The 12,152-nt window shown below is 69.9% G+C and overlaps 1 protein-coding gene across 1 annotated transcript in view; it reads left to right on the forward strand.

Annotated features, from left to right (window-relative positions):
* The window catches only part of FLNC (filamin C), a 40,755-nt gene that overhangs the window by 4,247 nt on the left and 24,356 nt on the right, over window positions 1–12,152 (forward strand). Inside the window, 17 exon segments of the mRNA XM_067317605.1 lie at window positions 417–514; window positions 1,202–1,352; window positions 2,231–2,349; window positions 2,501–2,578; window positions 3,311–3,473; window positions 3,940–4,140; window positions 5,023–5,160; window positions 5,461–5,587; window positions 6,000–6,136; window positions 7,062–7,255; window positions 8,475–8,588; window positions 8,671–8,814; window positions 9,649–9,772; window positions 9,864–10,024; window positions 10,956–11,046; window positions 11,133–11,302; window positions 11,902–12,019. Coding sequence (XP_067173706.1) covers window positions 417–514; window positions 1,202–1,352; window positions 2,231–2,349; window positions 2,501–2,578; window positions 3,311–3,473; window positions 3,940–4,140; window positions 5,023–5,160; window positions 5,461–5,587; window positions 6,000–6,136; window positions 7,062–7,255; window positions 8,475–8,588; window positions 8,671–8,814; window positions 9,649–9,772; window positions 9,864–10,024; window positions 10,956–11,046; window positions 11,133–11,302; window positions 11,902–12,019 — 2,328 coding nt within the window.

Raw genomic sequence — 12,152 nt, forward strand, 5'->3', positions numbered from 1 at the left:
GCATGGGGTGCACTGGGGTATGGGGGCACTCTGCACCCCTGGTGTGATGCATGGCGGGTGCTGGGGTACGGGGGGACTTTGCACCCCCAGTGTGATGCATGGGGGTCATGGGGCTGCGGGGGCTCTGCACGATGCATGGGGGGTGCTGGGGTATGGGGGGACTTTGCACCCCCAGTGTGATGCATGGGGATCATGGGGCTGCAGGGGCTCTGAACCCCCATGGATGATGCATGGGGGGTGCTGGGGTATGGGGGGGCTCTGCACCCCCAGGTGTGATGCACGGGGGGCACTGGGGTATGGGGGGGCTCTGCACCCCCAGGCACGATGCATGGGGGGCTTTGCGTTTGGGGGGGCACATTTCCCCCCCCCCCCGGGGGGTCAGGGGTGCAGCCGCTGACGGCGCCCCGGCCCCCCAGGCCTGTGCCCGGACTGGGAGAGCTGGGACCCGAGCCAGCCGGTGCAGAACGCCCGCGAGGCCATGCAGCAGGCCGACGACTGGCTCGGCGTGCCCCAGGTACTGGGAGCACTGGGAGCACTGGGAGCCCTGCGGGGGGGGCCAGCACGGGGGGGCCCGGGGTGCAGCGGGGCCCCTGGGGGCACAGGGAGGCCCCTGGCGGGTCCCTGGAGAGGGACGAGGGCCCGGGAGGCACGGGGGGTGCCTGGGGGGCAGAGGGGGTTCCTGGGGGTCCTTGGGGGGCAGAGGGTTCCCTGGGGTGTCCCTGGACATGGAGGGGTCCCTGGGGGCCCAAGGGGTCCCTGGAGGGTCCCTGGGCATGGAGGGGTCCCTGGGGGGCAGAGGGGGTCCCTGAGGGGTCCCTGGGCATGGAGGGGTCCCTGGGGGGAAGAGGGGGTTCCTGGGGGTTCCTTGGGGGGCAGAGGGGGGTCCTGGGGTGTCCCTGGGCATGGCAGGATCATTGGGGGACAGAGGTGTCCCTGAGGGGCATGGGGGGTTCCCTGGGGGGCAGAGGGGGTTCCTGGGTTGTCCCTGGGCATGAAGGGGTCCTTGGGGTGCAGAGGTGTCCCTGGCGTGTCCTTGGGTGTGTGGGAGGGTAAAGGGGGACCCTGGGGTGTCCCTGGGCATGGAGGGGTCCCTGGGGGCCCGAGAGGTCCCCGAGGTGCCCCCAAGCCCAGAAGGGCCCCGGTGGGTGGGGGGGGTGTCACGGGGGGCTGGCACCCGCTGACCGCTGCGCCCCGCTCCCAGGTCATCGCCCCCGAGGAGATCGTGGACCCCAACGTGGACGAGCACTCAGTCATGACCTACCTGTCGCAGTTCCCCAAGGCCAAGCTGAAGCCGGGCGCCCCGCTGCGCTCCAAGCAGCTCAACCCCCGCAAGGCGCGCGCCTACGGGCCAGGTGGGCGCCCCGAGGGGGCACGGGCGGTGGCACGGGGTCCCCTCGGTGACGGGGTCCCATCCAACCTCCGGGGGGGACCTGGACGTGGGGCTGGAACTGGGCACCCAGGGTGCGGGGCGCTGGCACCAAGCGCTGGGGTGTAGAGCAGGTGCTGGGTCCATGGTCCCTGGTACCGGGAAGTCCGTGGTGCTGGGTGCTGGGCACGGGGTGCAAGGTGCTGGGTGCAAGGCACCAAGTCGCTGTCGCAAGGGTCCTTAATGCTGGGCACTGGGTCCTTGTCACAGGGTGCTTGGTGCTGGGGCAGAGGTGCTAGATCCCCGTAACAGGGTTCTTGGTGCTGGGTGCAAGGTGCTGGGTGCCTGGTGCTGGGTGCAAGGCACCAGCCCCCTGTCACGGGGTCTTTGATGCTGGGTGCCAGGTGGTGGGTGCCGACTGCTGGGTCCCCGTCACAGGGTCCTGGGCGCTGGGTGCCAGGCGCTGGGTGCCTGGTGTCAGGTCCCTGGCACAGAGGGCGGTGGGTGCCAGGTGCGGGGTGCTGGCTTGGTGCCATCTGGGTGCCACAAGCACCCTGAGCCCTGGCCACCCCGTGCACCCTGAGCCCCGTGCACCCCGAGCACCCCGAGCTGGCGTGCTGAGCCCCAGGCGCCCCGTGCACCCCGAGCACCCCAAGCCGGTGTGCTGAGCCCCAGGTGCCCCATGCACCCCAAGTGCCCCAAGCCAGCGTGCTGAGCCCCAGGTGCCCTGGGCACCCCGAGCACCCCAAGCCGGCGTGCTGAGCCCCAGGTGCCCCGTGCACCCCGAGCACCCCGAGGCGGCGTGCTGAGCCCCAGGTGCCCCGAGCACCCCGAGCTGGTGTGCTGAGCCCCGGGCGCCCGCAGGGATCGAGCCCCACGGGAACACGGTGCTGAAGCCGGCGCAGTTCACGGTGGAGACCCTCGAGGCGGGCCTGGGCGAGGTGCTGGTCTACATCGAGGACCCCGAGGGCCACACCGAGGAGGTAGGACGGGGCAGCCCGGACACCCCGGTTCTCGGCACCCGGCTCGGCTCCCCGCTTGGGCGCTGATGCCCATGGCCGAAGGGTGCTGGAGCCGTCCCGGGTGGCTCTGCCCGGCCCCTGCATCGCCCCCACTTTCGGGGTTCCCGCGCAGGCCAAGGTGGTCCCCAACAACGACAAGAAGAGGACGTACTCCGTCACCTACGTGCCCAAGGTCGCCGGGCTGCACAAGGTGGGTGCCCAGCGAGGGTCGGGGTGCCCTCCGCAGGGGTCCCCCGAGGGTCCCTGGGGGGGCTGCTCTGGGGGGGGGGGGCCCTTGGTGGGACCCTGGGAGCAGTGCAGGGAGGTCCCTTGGGGGTCTCATTAGGGTCCCTGGGGGGGGGGTTGCACTGAGGGGTCCCTGGGGATCACTTGGGGGGGGTCCCATTGGGGTCCCTGTTGGGTATTGCCATGGGGGGTCCTGGGGTCCCATTGGGGACTCTGGGGGGGTCACTGGGGGGTCTCTAGGGGCCGTGCTGGGGGATCCTTTGGGGGTCCCACTGGGGTCCCTGTTGCATATTGCATGGGGGGTCCTGGGGGGGTCCCATTAGAGACTCTAGGGCGGTCCCTGAGGGGTCTCTGGGGGTCCCATTGGGGTCCTGTTGGATATTACATGGGGGGTCCTGGGGTGTCCCATTGGGGACTCTGGGGGAGTCACTGGGGGGGTCTCTGGGAGCCATGCTGGGGGGTCCTTTGGGGGTCCCGTTGGGGTCCCTGTTGGGTATTGCAATGGGGGGGGTCCATGAGGGGGTCCCTGTGGGTCCCGTTGGGGTCCCTGTTGGATGCTGCCCTGGGACATCCCTTGGGGGGTCCCTGGGGGGGGGGTCTGCGCTGGCTTTTGGGTGGGGGTCGCTGACGTGGAGGTTGCTGCGCGTTCCCGTGGCCGTGGGGGCCGGCGGTGCCCCTGACGCCCTCGCGCCCGCAGGTGACGGTGCTGTTCGCGGGGCAGAACATCGACAAGAGCCCCTTCGGCGTCAACGTGGGCATGGCCCTGGGCGACGCCAACAAGGTGACGGCCCGCGGCCCCGGCCTCGAGCCCCACGGCAACGTGGCCAACAAGCCCACCTACTTCGACATCTACACCGCAGGTGGGGCCCGGCTCCACCGTGCACCGGGACGGGGACCGGGGCGTCCTGCAGCGCACAGGGATGGGGGCCACGGCTCCACAGTGCCCATGGGAGTGGTGGGGCCATGGTGGGGCCCTGGCACGTCCAGGTGGCACCAAAGCTGTGGCATTGCCATGGTGGAGATGTGGCACGTCCAGGTGGCACTGAGCCCGTGGCATTGCCATGGTGGAGACATGGCACATCTGGGTGTCATGGAGCCCATGGCATTGCCGTGGTGGGGACATGGCATGTCCAGGTGTCACCAAGTCCATGGCATTGCCATGGTGGGGATGTGGCATGCCCACGTGGCACCAAGACCGTGGCATCATCATGAGGCTTCAGGTGGCACTGAGGCCATGGTGTTGTCATGGCAGATATGTGGCAGGGCCTGGTGGCACTGAGGCCATGTCCTCGCTGTGGCACTGAGGCCGTGTCCTTGCCGTGGCAGGGGCCGGCCCCGGCGACGTGGGGGTGGTGATCGTGGACCCGCAAGGCCGGCGGGACACGGTGGAGGTGATGCTGGAGGACAAGGGGGACAACATCTACCGCTGCACCTACCGGCCCGTCCTCGAGGGGCCACACATGGTCTACGTCACCTATGCCGGCGCCCAGGTCCCCAAGAGCCCCTTCACCGTCAACGTGGCTGAAGGTGAGGTTGTGGCCCCCTTGGGCCTGCGGTGTCCCCTGGCTCCCTCTGTCCCCAGGGTGTCCCTGTGGCTTCCTTGTGTCCTCATGGCACCTTCTGTCACCAGGGTCTCCCCATGGCTCCTTCTGTCCCTGTTGTGTCCCCCTTGTGTCCCCATGGTTCCTTTGTGTCCCCATGGCTCCCTCTGTCCCCATTGTGTCCCCTTTGTGTCCTCATGGCACCTTCTGTCACCAGGGTCTCCCCATGGCTCCTTCTGTCCCTGTTGTGTCCCCCTTGTGTCCCCATGGTTCCTTTGTGTCCCCATGGCTCCCTCTGTCCCCATTGTGTCCCCTTTGTGTCCCCATGGTTCCTTTGTGTCCCCATGGCTCCCTCCATCCCCATTGTGTCCCCCTTGTGCCCCCATGGTTCCTTTGTGTCCCCACGGCTCCTTCTGTCCCCATTGTGTCCCCTTTGTGTCCCCATGGTTCCTTTGTGTCCCCATGGTTCCTTTGTGTCCCCATGGTTCCTTTGCGTCCCCATGGTTCCCTCTGTCCCCATTGTGTCCCCCTCGTGTCCCCACGGTTCTTTTGTGTCCCCATGGCTCCCTCCATCCCCATTGTGTCCCCATGGTTCCCTTGCGTCCCCATGGTTCCCTTGTGTCCCCATGGTTCCTTTGTGCCCCCATGGTTCCCTCTGTCCCCATTCTGTCTCCCTTGTGTCCCCACGGTTCCCTTGTGTCCCCATGGCACCCTCTGTCCCCAGGGTGGCCCTGGGGCACCCTTTGCCCTATGGTGTCCCCGTGGCACCCCGTTCCCAGGACGGGGTGCAGCGCCCGCGGCAGCGCCCGGGTGCCGGGGCGGCGCTGCGTCCGCGTCCGCGGCGCTGAGCACCCCGCCTGCCCCGCAGCGTGCAACCCGGCGGCGTGCCGCGCCACGGGCCGCGGGCTGCAGCCCAAGGGCGTGCGGGTCAAGGAGGTGGCCGACTTCAAGGTGCACACCAAGGGCGCCGGCAGCGGGGACCTCAAGGTGCTCGTCAAGGGACCCAGTAAGTGGTGGGCGCCGGAGGGGGGGGACACGCGTGTGCAAGCGCGCGCGCGTGTGTGCACGTGCCGCTGCTGCCCCCTCCCGGGGAGCGGCACACGCGGGGTGGGGGGCGCGCGGGTTTGCACGCGTGCTGTGTGCACACGCGTGCGGCGATGCACACGCGTGCGGCGATGCACACGTGTGTGCGGAGCAGCGCCCTGAGCAGCGCCCGGGCTGGGGGAGGGCAGCGCGGTGCGGGCGGCGGTGCGGGCGGGCGCTGACCCCCCCCCCCCCCCCCCCCCCCCCCCCCGTCCCCGCGCAGAGGGCACCGAGGAGCCGGTGAAGGTGCGGGAGGCGGGCGACGGCGTGTACGAGTGCGAGTACTACCCCGTGGTGCCCGGCAAGTACGTGGTGTCCATCGCGTGGGGCGGCTACGCCATCCCCCGCAGGTGAGCAGCGCCCGCCGCTGGCAGGGTGTGTGTGTGCAAGGGGCGTGCAGGGGGTGTGCAAGGGGCACGCTGGGCGTGCGGGGGGGCATGCATGGCCTTGCAAAGGGTATGCGTGGGAGCGGGAGGGGTGTGCAAGGGGCGTGCGGGGATGCACGAAGTGGGGGGACCGTGCAAGGGCACGCAGGTGTTGGGGTGCACGCACGGGGCATGCAGGGGGTGTGCATGGGTGTGCAAGGGGCATGCAAAGGCACGTGGGGGTTGTGCAAGGGACATGCATGGGCGTGCAAGGGCTGTGCATGGGCATGCAGGGGGTGTGCACGGGCAAGTATGGGTGTGCATGGGGGGGTGCGTGCGCGGGTGTGCAGGGGGGTGCGCGAGGGCGTGCAAGCCCCGCGCTGACCCCGCGCCGCAGCCCCTTCGAGGTGCAGGTGGCGCCGGCGCCCGGCACGCAGAAGGTACGCGCCTGGGGCCCGGGGCTGGAGACGGGCATGGTGGGCAAGTCGGCCGACTTCGTGGTGGAGGCCATCGGCACCGAAGTGGGCACCCTGGGTGAGTGAGGGCAGGGATGCCCACCACCGTCCTCCCATGTGCCTGGTGGCAGGACCAAGGGGCACAGTGGTGGGGACATGGGAACGGACTGGGGGCACCATGGTGGGGGCGTGGGCATGGGTTGGAGGGTGCCATGGTGGGGACGTTGGCGCTGACTGGGGGACACCATGGTGGGGATGTGGGCCTGAACCGAGGTACACCATGGCAGGGACATGGGCACAGACTGGAGGTACCATGGTGGGGACACGTGCCCAGACCAGGGGACATGGTGGTGGGGTCATGGGCATGGACCAGGGTACACCATAGCGGGGATGTGGGCCCAGATTGGTGTGCACCATGATGGGGACATGGGCATGGCCCAGGGTGCACCATGGTGGGGACGTGGGCACAGATTGGGGGACACCATGGTGGGGACAAGGTCATGGACCAGAGGACGTGGTGGTGGGAACGTGGGCGCAGACTGGGGGACATGCAGGTGGGGTCGTCAGCACAGACCAGGGTGCACCATGGTGGGGACATGGGCACAGATCAGGGGGCACAGTGGCGGGGACATGGGCACAGATTGGGGGACACCATGGTGGGAACATGGGCATGGACCAGGAGACGTGCTGGTGGGAATGTGGTCACAGACTGGGGCACATCCTGGTGGGGACATCAGAGTAGACCAGGCTGCACCGTGGTGGGGACATGGGCTCAGCTTGAGGGCCACCACTCTGGAGACATGAACTCCGACCAGGGGCCACCACCGTGGGGACGTAGGCTCAGCTTGGGGGCCACCATGCTGGGGACGCCTCAGACCGGAGCCACCTTGCTGGGGACGTGGGCTCATGCTGGGGGTCCCGTGCTGGGGCCACGTGCCCCAACGGTGGCCCGGTGCCGCCTCGCCGGGGTGCCACGCGCCATGGTCCTCCCGCCGCCCCCGCAGGCTTCTCCATCGAGGGCCCGTCGCAGGCCAAGATCGAGTGCGACGACAAGGGCGATGGCTCGTGCGACGTGCGGTACTGGCCCACGGAGCCGGGCGAGTACGCCGTGCACGTGGTGTGCGACGACGAGGACATCAAGGACAGCCCCTTCATCGCGCACATCCTGCCCGCCGCGCACGACTGCTTCCCTGAGAAGGTAGCGCCCGGCCGCGCCGGCCCCCTCGGTCACCGGGTCCCCCCGGGTCCCCTCTGGGTCTCCTCTGGGTCCCCCCAGCCAGGGAGGTGCTGTGCCCAGGTGCCATCTGCCCCTCTGGGTGCCAAAACCATCTGGGTGCCCCCTGCACCCCCGGGCCCTGCTCCCCATCCAGGTGCCCCCTGCACTCCTGGGTCCTGCTCCCCATTTGTGCACCCTCTGCACCCCCGGGGCCTGCTCCCCATCCGGGCACCCCTGCACCCTCTGCACCCCCGGGTCCTGCTCCCCATCCAGGCACCCCTGCACCCCCTGCACCCCTGGGTCCTGCTCCCCATCTGGGCACCCCTGCACCCCCTGCACCCCCGGGTCCTGCTCCCCATCTGGGCACCCCTGCACCCTCTGCACCCCTGGGTCCTGCTCCCCATTTGTGCACCCCCTGCACCCCCTGCACCCCCGGGTCCTGCTCCCCATCCAGGCACCCCTGCACCCCCTGCACCCCTGGGTCCTGCTCCCCATTTGTGCACCCCCTGCACCCTCTGCACCCCCGGGTCCTGCTCCCCATCCAGGCACCCCTGCACCCCCTGCACCCCTGGGTCCTGCTCCCCATTTGTGCACCCCCTGCACCCTCTGCACCCCCGGGTCCTGCTCCCCATCTGGGCACCCCGTGCACCCCCTGCACCCCTGGGTCCTGCTCCCCATCTGGGCACCCCTGCACCCTCTGCACCCCTGGGTCCTGCTCCCCATCCAGGCACCCCTGCACCCCCTGCACCCCTGGGTCCTGCTCCCCATTTGTGCACCCCCTGCACCCTCTGCACCCCCGGGTCCTGCTCCCCATCCAGGCACCCCTGCACCCCCTGCACCCCTGGGTCCTGCTCCCCATTTGTGCACCCCCTGCACCCTCTGCACCCCCGGGTCCTGCTCCCCATCTGGGCACCCCGTGCACCCCCTGCACCCCTGGGTCCTGCTCCCCATCTGGGCACCCCTGCACCCTCTGCACCCCTGGGTCCTGCTCCCCATCCGGGCACCCCGTGCACCACCTGCACCCCCGGGTCCTGCTCCCCATCCGGGCACCCCTGCACCCCCTGCACCCCCGGGTCCTGCTCCCCATCTGGGTGCCCCCTGCACCCCCCAAGGCCCCAGCGCGGGCTGCCCCATGCCCCCGCAGCCCCCCGGCACCCCCGTGCACGGGTGGGGGTGCCCGCCTGACCCCCCTCGCCCGCAGGTGAAGGCCTTCGGGCCGGGGCTGGAGCCCACGGGCTGCATCGTGGACAAGCCGGCCGAGTTCACCATCGACACGCGCGGCGCCGGCAAGGGCGACCTCAAGCTCTACGCGCAGGTAGGGCGCCGGAGTGGCACGGGGGGGGCGTCAGGGGGGTGCGTGGGCACCCTGCCCTGCCTCACCGCTGCCGCCCCCCCAGGACGCCGAGGGCTTCCCCATCGACATCAAGGTGAAGGACAACGGCGACGGCACCTACCACTGCGTCTACGTGCCCACCAAGCCCATCAAGCACACCGTCATCGTCACCTGGGGGGGCGTCAACACCCCCCGCAGCCCCTTCCGCGTGCGTGTGCCGGGGCATGGGGCACCGGGGGGGGCCGGCACGGGGATGGGGTGCGGGGCATGCCAGGGGCTGGGGACACGGGTGTTGGGCATGGGGACCTGGTACCAGGCATGCAGGGTGCCGGGGATGGGGACACTGGGCATGGGGATGGGATGCGGGGTGCTGGGCATGGGGATGCTGGGCATGGGAATGGGGTGCTGGGCATGCAGGATACTGGGGATGGGGACACTGGGCATGGGGACAGGGTGCTGGGCATGCAGGATGCTGGGGATGGTGACGCTGGCCATGGGAATGGGATGCAGGGTGCTGGGGATGGGGACGCTGGGCATGGGGATGGGGTGCTGAGCATGCAGGGTGCCAGGGATGGGGACACTGGGCATGGGGACGGGGTGCTGGGCATGCAGGATACCGGGAATGGGGATGCTGGACATGGGAATGGGATGCAGGGTGCCGGGGATGGGGACGCTGGACATGGGGACGGGGTGCTGGGCATGCAGGGTGCTGGGGATGGGGATGCTGGACATGGGGATGGGATGCAGGGTGCCCACGATGGTGACGCTGGGCATGGGAATGGGATGCAGGGTGCTGGGGATGGGGATACTGGACATGGGAATGGGATGCAGGGTGCCCACGATGGTGATGTTGGGCATGGGAATGGGATGCAGGGTGCCCACGATGGTGACGCTGGGCATGGGAATGGGATGCAGGGTGCCCACGATGGTGATGTTGGGCATGGGGATGAAGTGCCGAGTGTGCAGGGTACCAGGGATGGGGACGGGGTGCTGGCAGTTCGGGGACCCCGGGCACCCGGTGATGACGTGCCCGTGCCCGCAGGTGAACGTGGGCGAAGGCAGCCACCCGGGCAAGGTGAAGGTGTACGGGCCGGGCGTGGAGAAGACGGGGCTCAAAGCCAACGAGCCCACCTACTTCACCGTGGACTGCAGCGAGGCCGGGCAAGGTGGGTGCCGCGGCGCCGGCCGGGGTGGGGGGGGGAGTCCCGGCTGCGGGGGCACCCATCCGTCCCCCCGGCACTGACGGGGACCTTGCAGGGGACGTGAGCATCGGGATCAAGTGCGCGCCCGGCGTGGTGGGGCCGCTGGAGGCCGACATCGACTTCGACATCATCAAGAACGACAACGACACCTTCACGGTGAAGTACACGCCGCCCGGCGCCGGGCTCTACACCATCATGGTGCTCTTCGCCAACCAGGTACCGGCACCCCAGGGCACCCTGCCCTGCACCCATGGGTGCCCCTCGCCGGGGCGCCTTCCTCCCTGTCCCCGTGCGTGTGTCTGTGTCCCCTGGCAGGGCTCCCCCCGTCCCTTGGCAGCGCCACCCTGTCTCCCGCGGTGTCCTTTGCGGCTCCGCGGTGTCCCCTGCCCCTGGCAGCGTCCCCCCTGTCCCCTGCGATGTCCCTGATCCCATGCAGCGTCCCTCGTCCCTGGCAACATGCCCTGTCCCTGGCAGCGTCCCTCACCCCCTGCAAGTGTCCCCCACCCCTGTCAGCATCCCCCCCTGTCTCCATAGTGTCCCTCATCTCCTGCAACAGTCCCTTGTCTCCCCAAGGAGTGTCCCTTGTCCCTGGCAGCATCATCCCTCACCCCCAGCAGTGTCCCCTGTCCCTAGCAGCATCCCCCTGCCCGCAACAGCATCCCTCGCCCCCTGCAAGTGTCCCTCGCCCCCTGCAAGTGTCCCCCATCCCTAGCAGCATCCCCCTGCCTGCAACAGTGTCCCTCATCCCCTGCAAGTGTCCTGCATCCCTTGTAGCATCCCCCTGCCTGCAACAGCGTCCCTCATCCCCTGCAAGTGTCCCTCATCCCCTGCAAGTGTCCCTCATCCCCTGCAAGCGTCCCTCATCCCCTGCAAGCGTCCCCCATCCCTAGCAGCATCCCCCTGCCTACAACAGCATCCCTCACCCCCTGCAAGTGTCCCCCGTCCCTGGCAGCATCCCCCCTGCCTGCAACAGCGTCCCTCGCCCCGTGCAAGCATCCGTCATCCCTAGCAGCATCCCCCTGCCTGCAACAGCATCCCACGTCCCCTGCAAGTGTCCCGCGTCCCCTGCAAGCACCCCGCGTGCCTGGCAGCACCCCGGTGGTGGTGGCAGTGGTGGTGGCGCTCACCCGCGGGCGTCTCTCCGCAGGAGATCCCCAGCAGCCCCTTCCGCATCAAGGTGGACCCGTCGCACGACAGCAGCAAGGTCAAGGCGGAGGGGCCCGGGCTGTGCCGCACGGGTGAGGGGCCGGGCGCCGGGGGCGGGGGGGAAGGGGGGGCTGGGCCGTGCCGTGCCGTGCCGGCGGGTGCTGACGGTGCCGCGCAGGCGTGGAGGTGGGCAAGCCCACGCACTTCACGGTGCACACGAAGGGCGCCGGCAAGGCCAAGCTGGACGTGCAGTTCGCGGCGCCGGGGAAGGGCCTGGCCGTGCGCGACTTCGAGGTCATCGACAACCACGACTACTCCTACACCGTCAAGTACACCGCGCTGCAGCAGGTCCGGTACCCCCCCCCCCCCGCACACCCCCGCGCGACACCCCCCCCCCCCCCGGCATCTCCTCCTTGGGACTCCCAATCCCCCCACCCTGAGCATCCTTGGGGCTCCCGACCCCCCTTGGGCACACCTTGGGGCTCCTGACCCCCCAGGCACCCCCTTGGGCTCCTGACCCCCCCACCCGGGCACCCCCTTGGGCTCCTGACCCCCCTGGTCACCTCCTGGGGCTCCTGATACCCCTCTATGCCCCCAGTATCCCCCCCCCGGGCTCCCGACACCCCCCCCCCCGGTGCCCCTTGGGGTCCTTGACCCCCAGGACACCCCTGAGCTCCCGACCCCCCCCATGCACCCCCAGAATCCCCCCCCCCAGCATTCTCCCGGACCCCCAAGCTCTTGACCCCCCCCCGGACACCCCTTGGAGCTCCCAACCCCCAGGACACCCCGAGGTCCCAACCCCTTGGGCACCCCCCAAATCTTCCCCCCCCTGCACCCCCCCCCGGCATGCCCTGGTGGGGGGCACCCTCACCCAGCACCCCCGGCGGGTGCGGGCCCCTCCTGCCCCCCCCCCAGAGCAGCACCCTGAGGTGCCCGTGTGCCCGCAGGGTAACATGGCCGTGGTGGTCACCTACGGAGGCGACCAGGTGCCCAAGAGCCCCTTCGCCGTCAACGTGGCGCCCGCCCTGCAGCTGGGCAAGGTCAAAGTGCAGGGCCTCAACAGCAGTGAGTTCGGCACCCTGGGCTGGGGGGGGACACCCTGGGGTGGGGGGGGGGCACCCTGGCAGGGTTTGGACCCCTGTGCATGGGGTGCACCCTGGCGTGGTGGCACCCAGGCAGGGCATGGGATTCCCCAAGC

The sequence above is a fragment of the Apteryx mantelli genome, chromosome 1 (genome assembly GCF_036417845.1).
Source record: "Apteryx mantelli isolate bAptMan1 chromosome 1, bAptMan1.hap1, whole genome shotgun sequence".
Taxonomy (NCBI): domain Eukaryota; kingdom Metazoa; phylum Chordata; class Aves; order Apterygiformes; family Apterygidae; genus Apteryx; species Apteryx mantelli.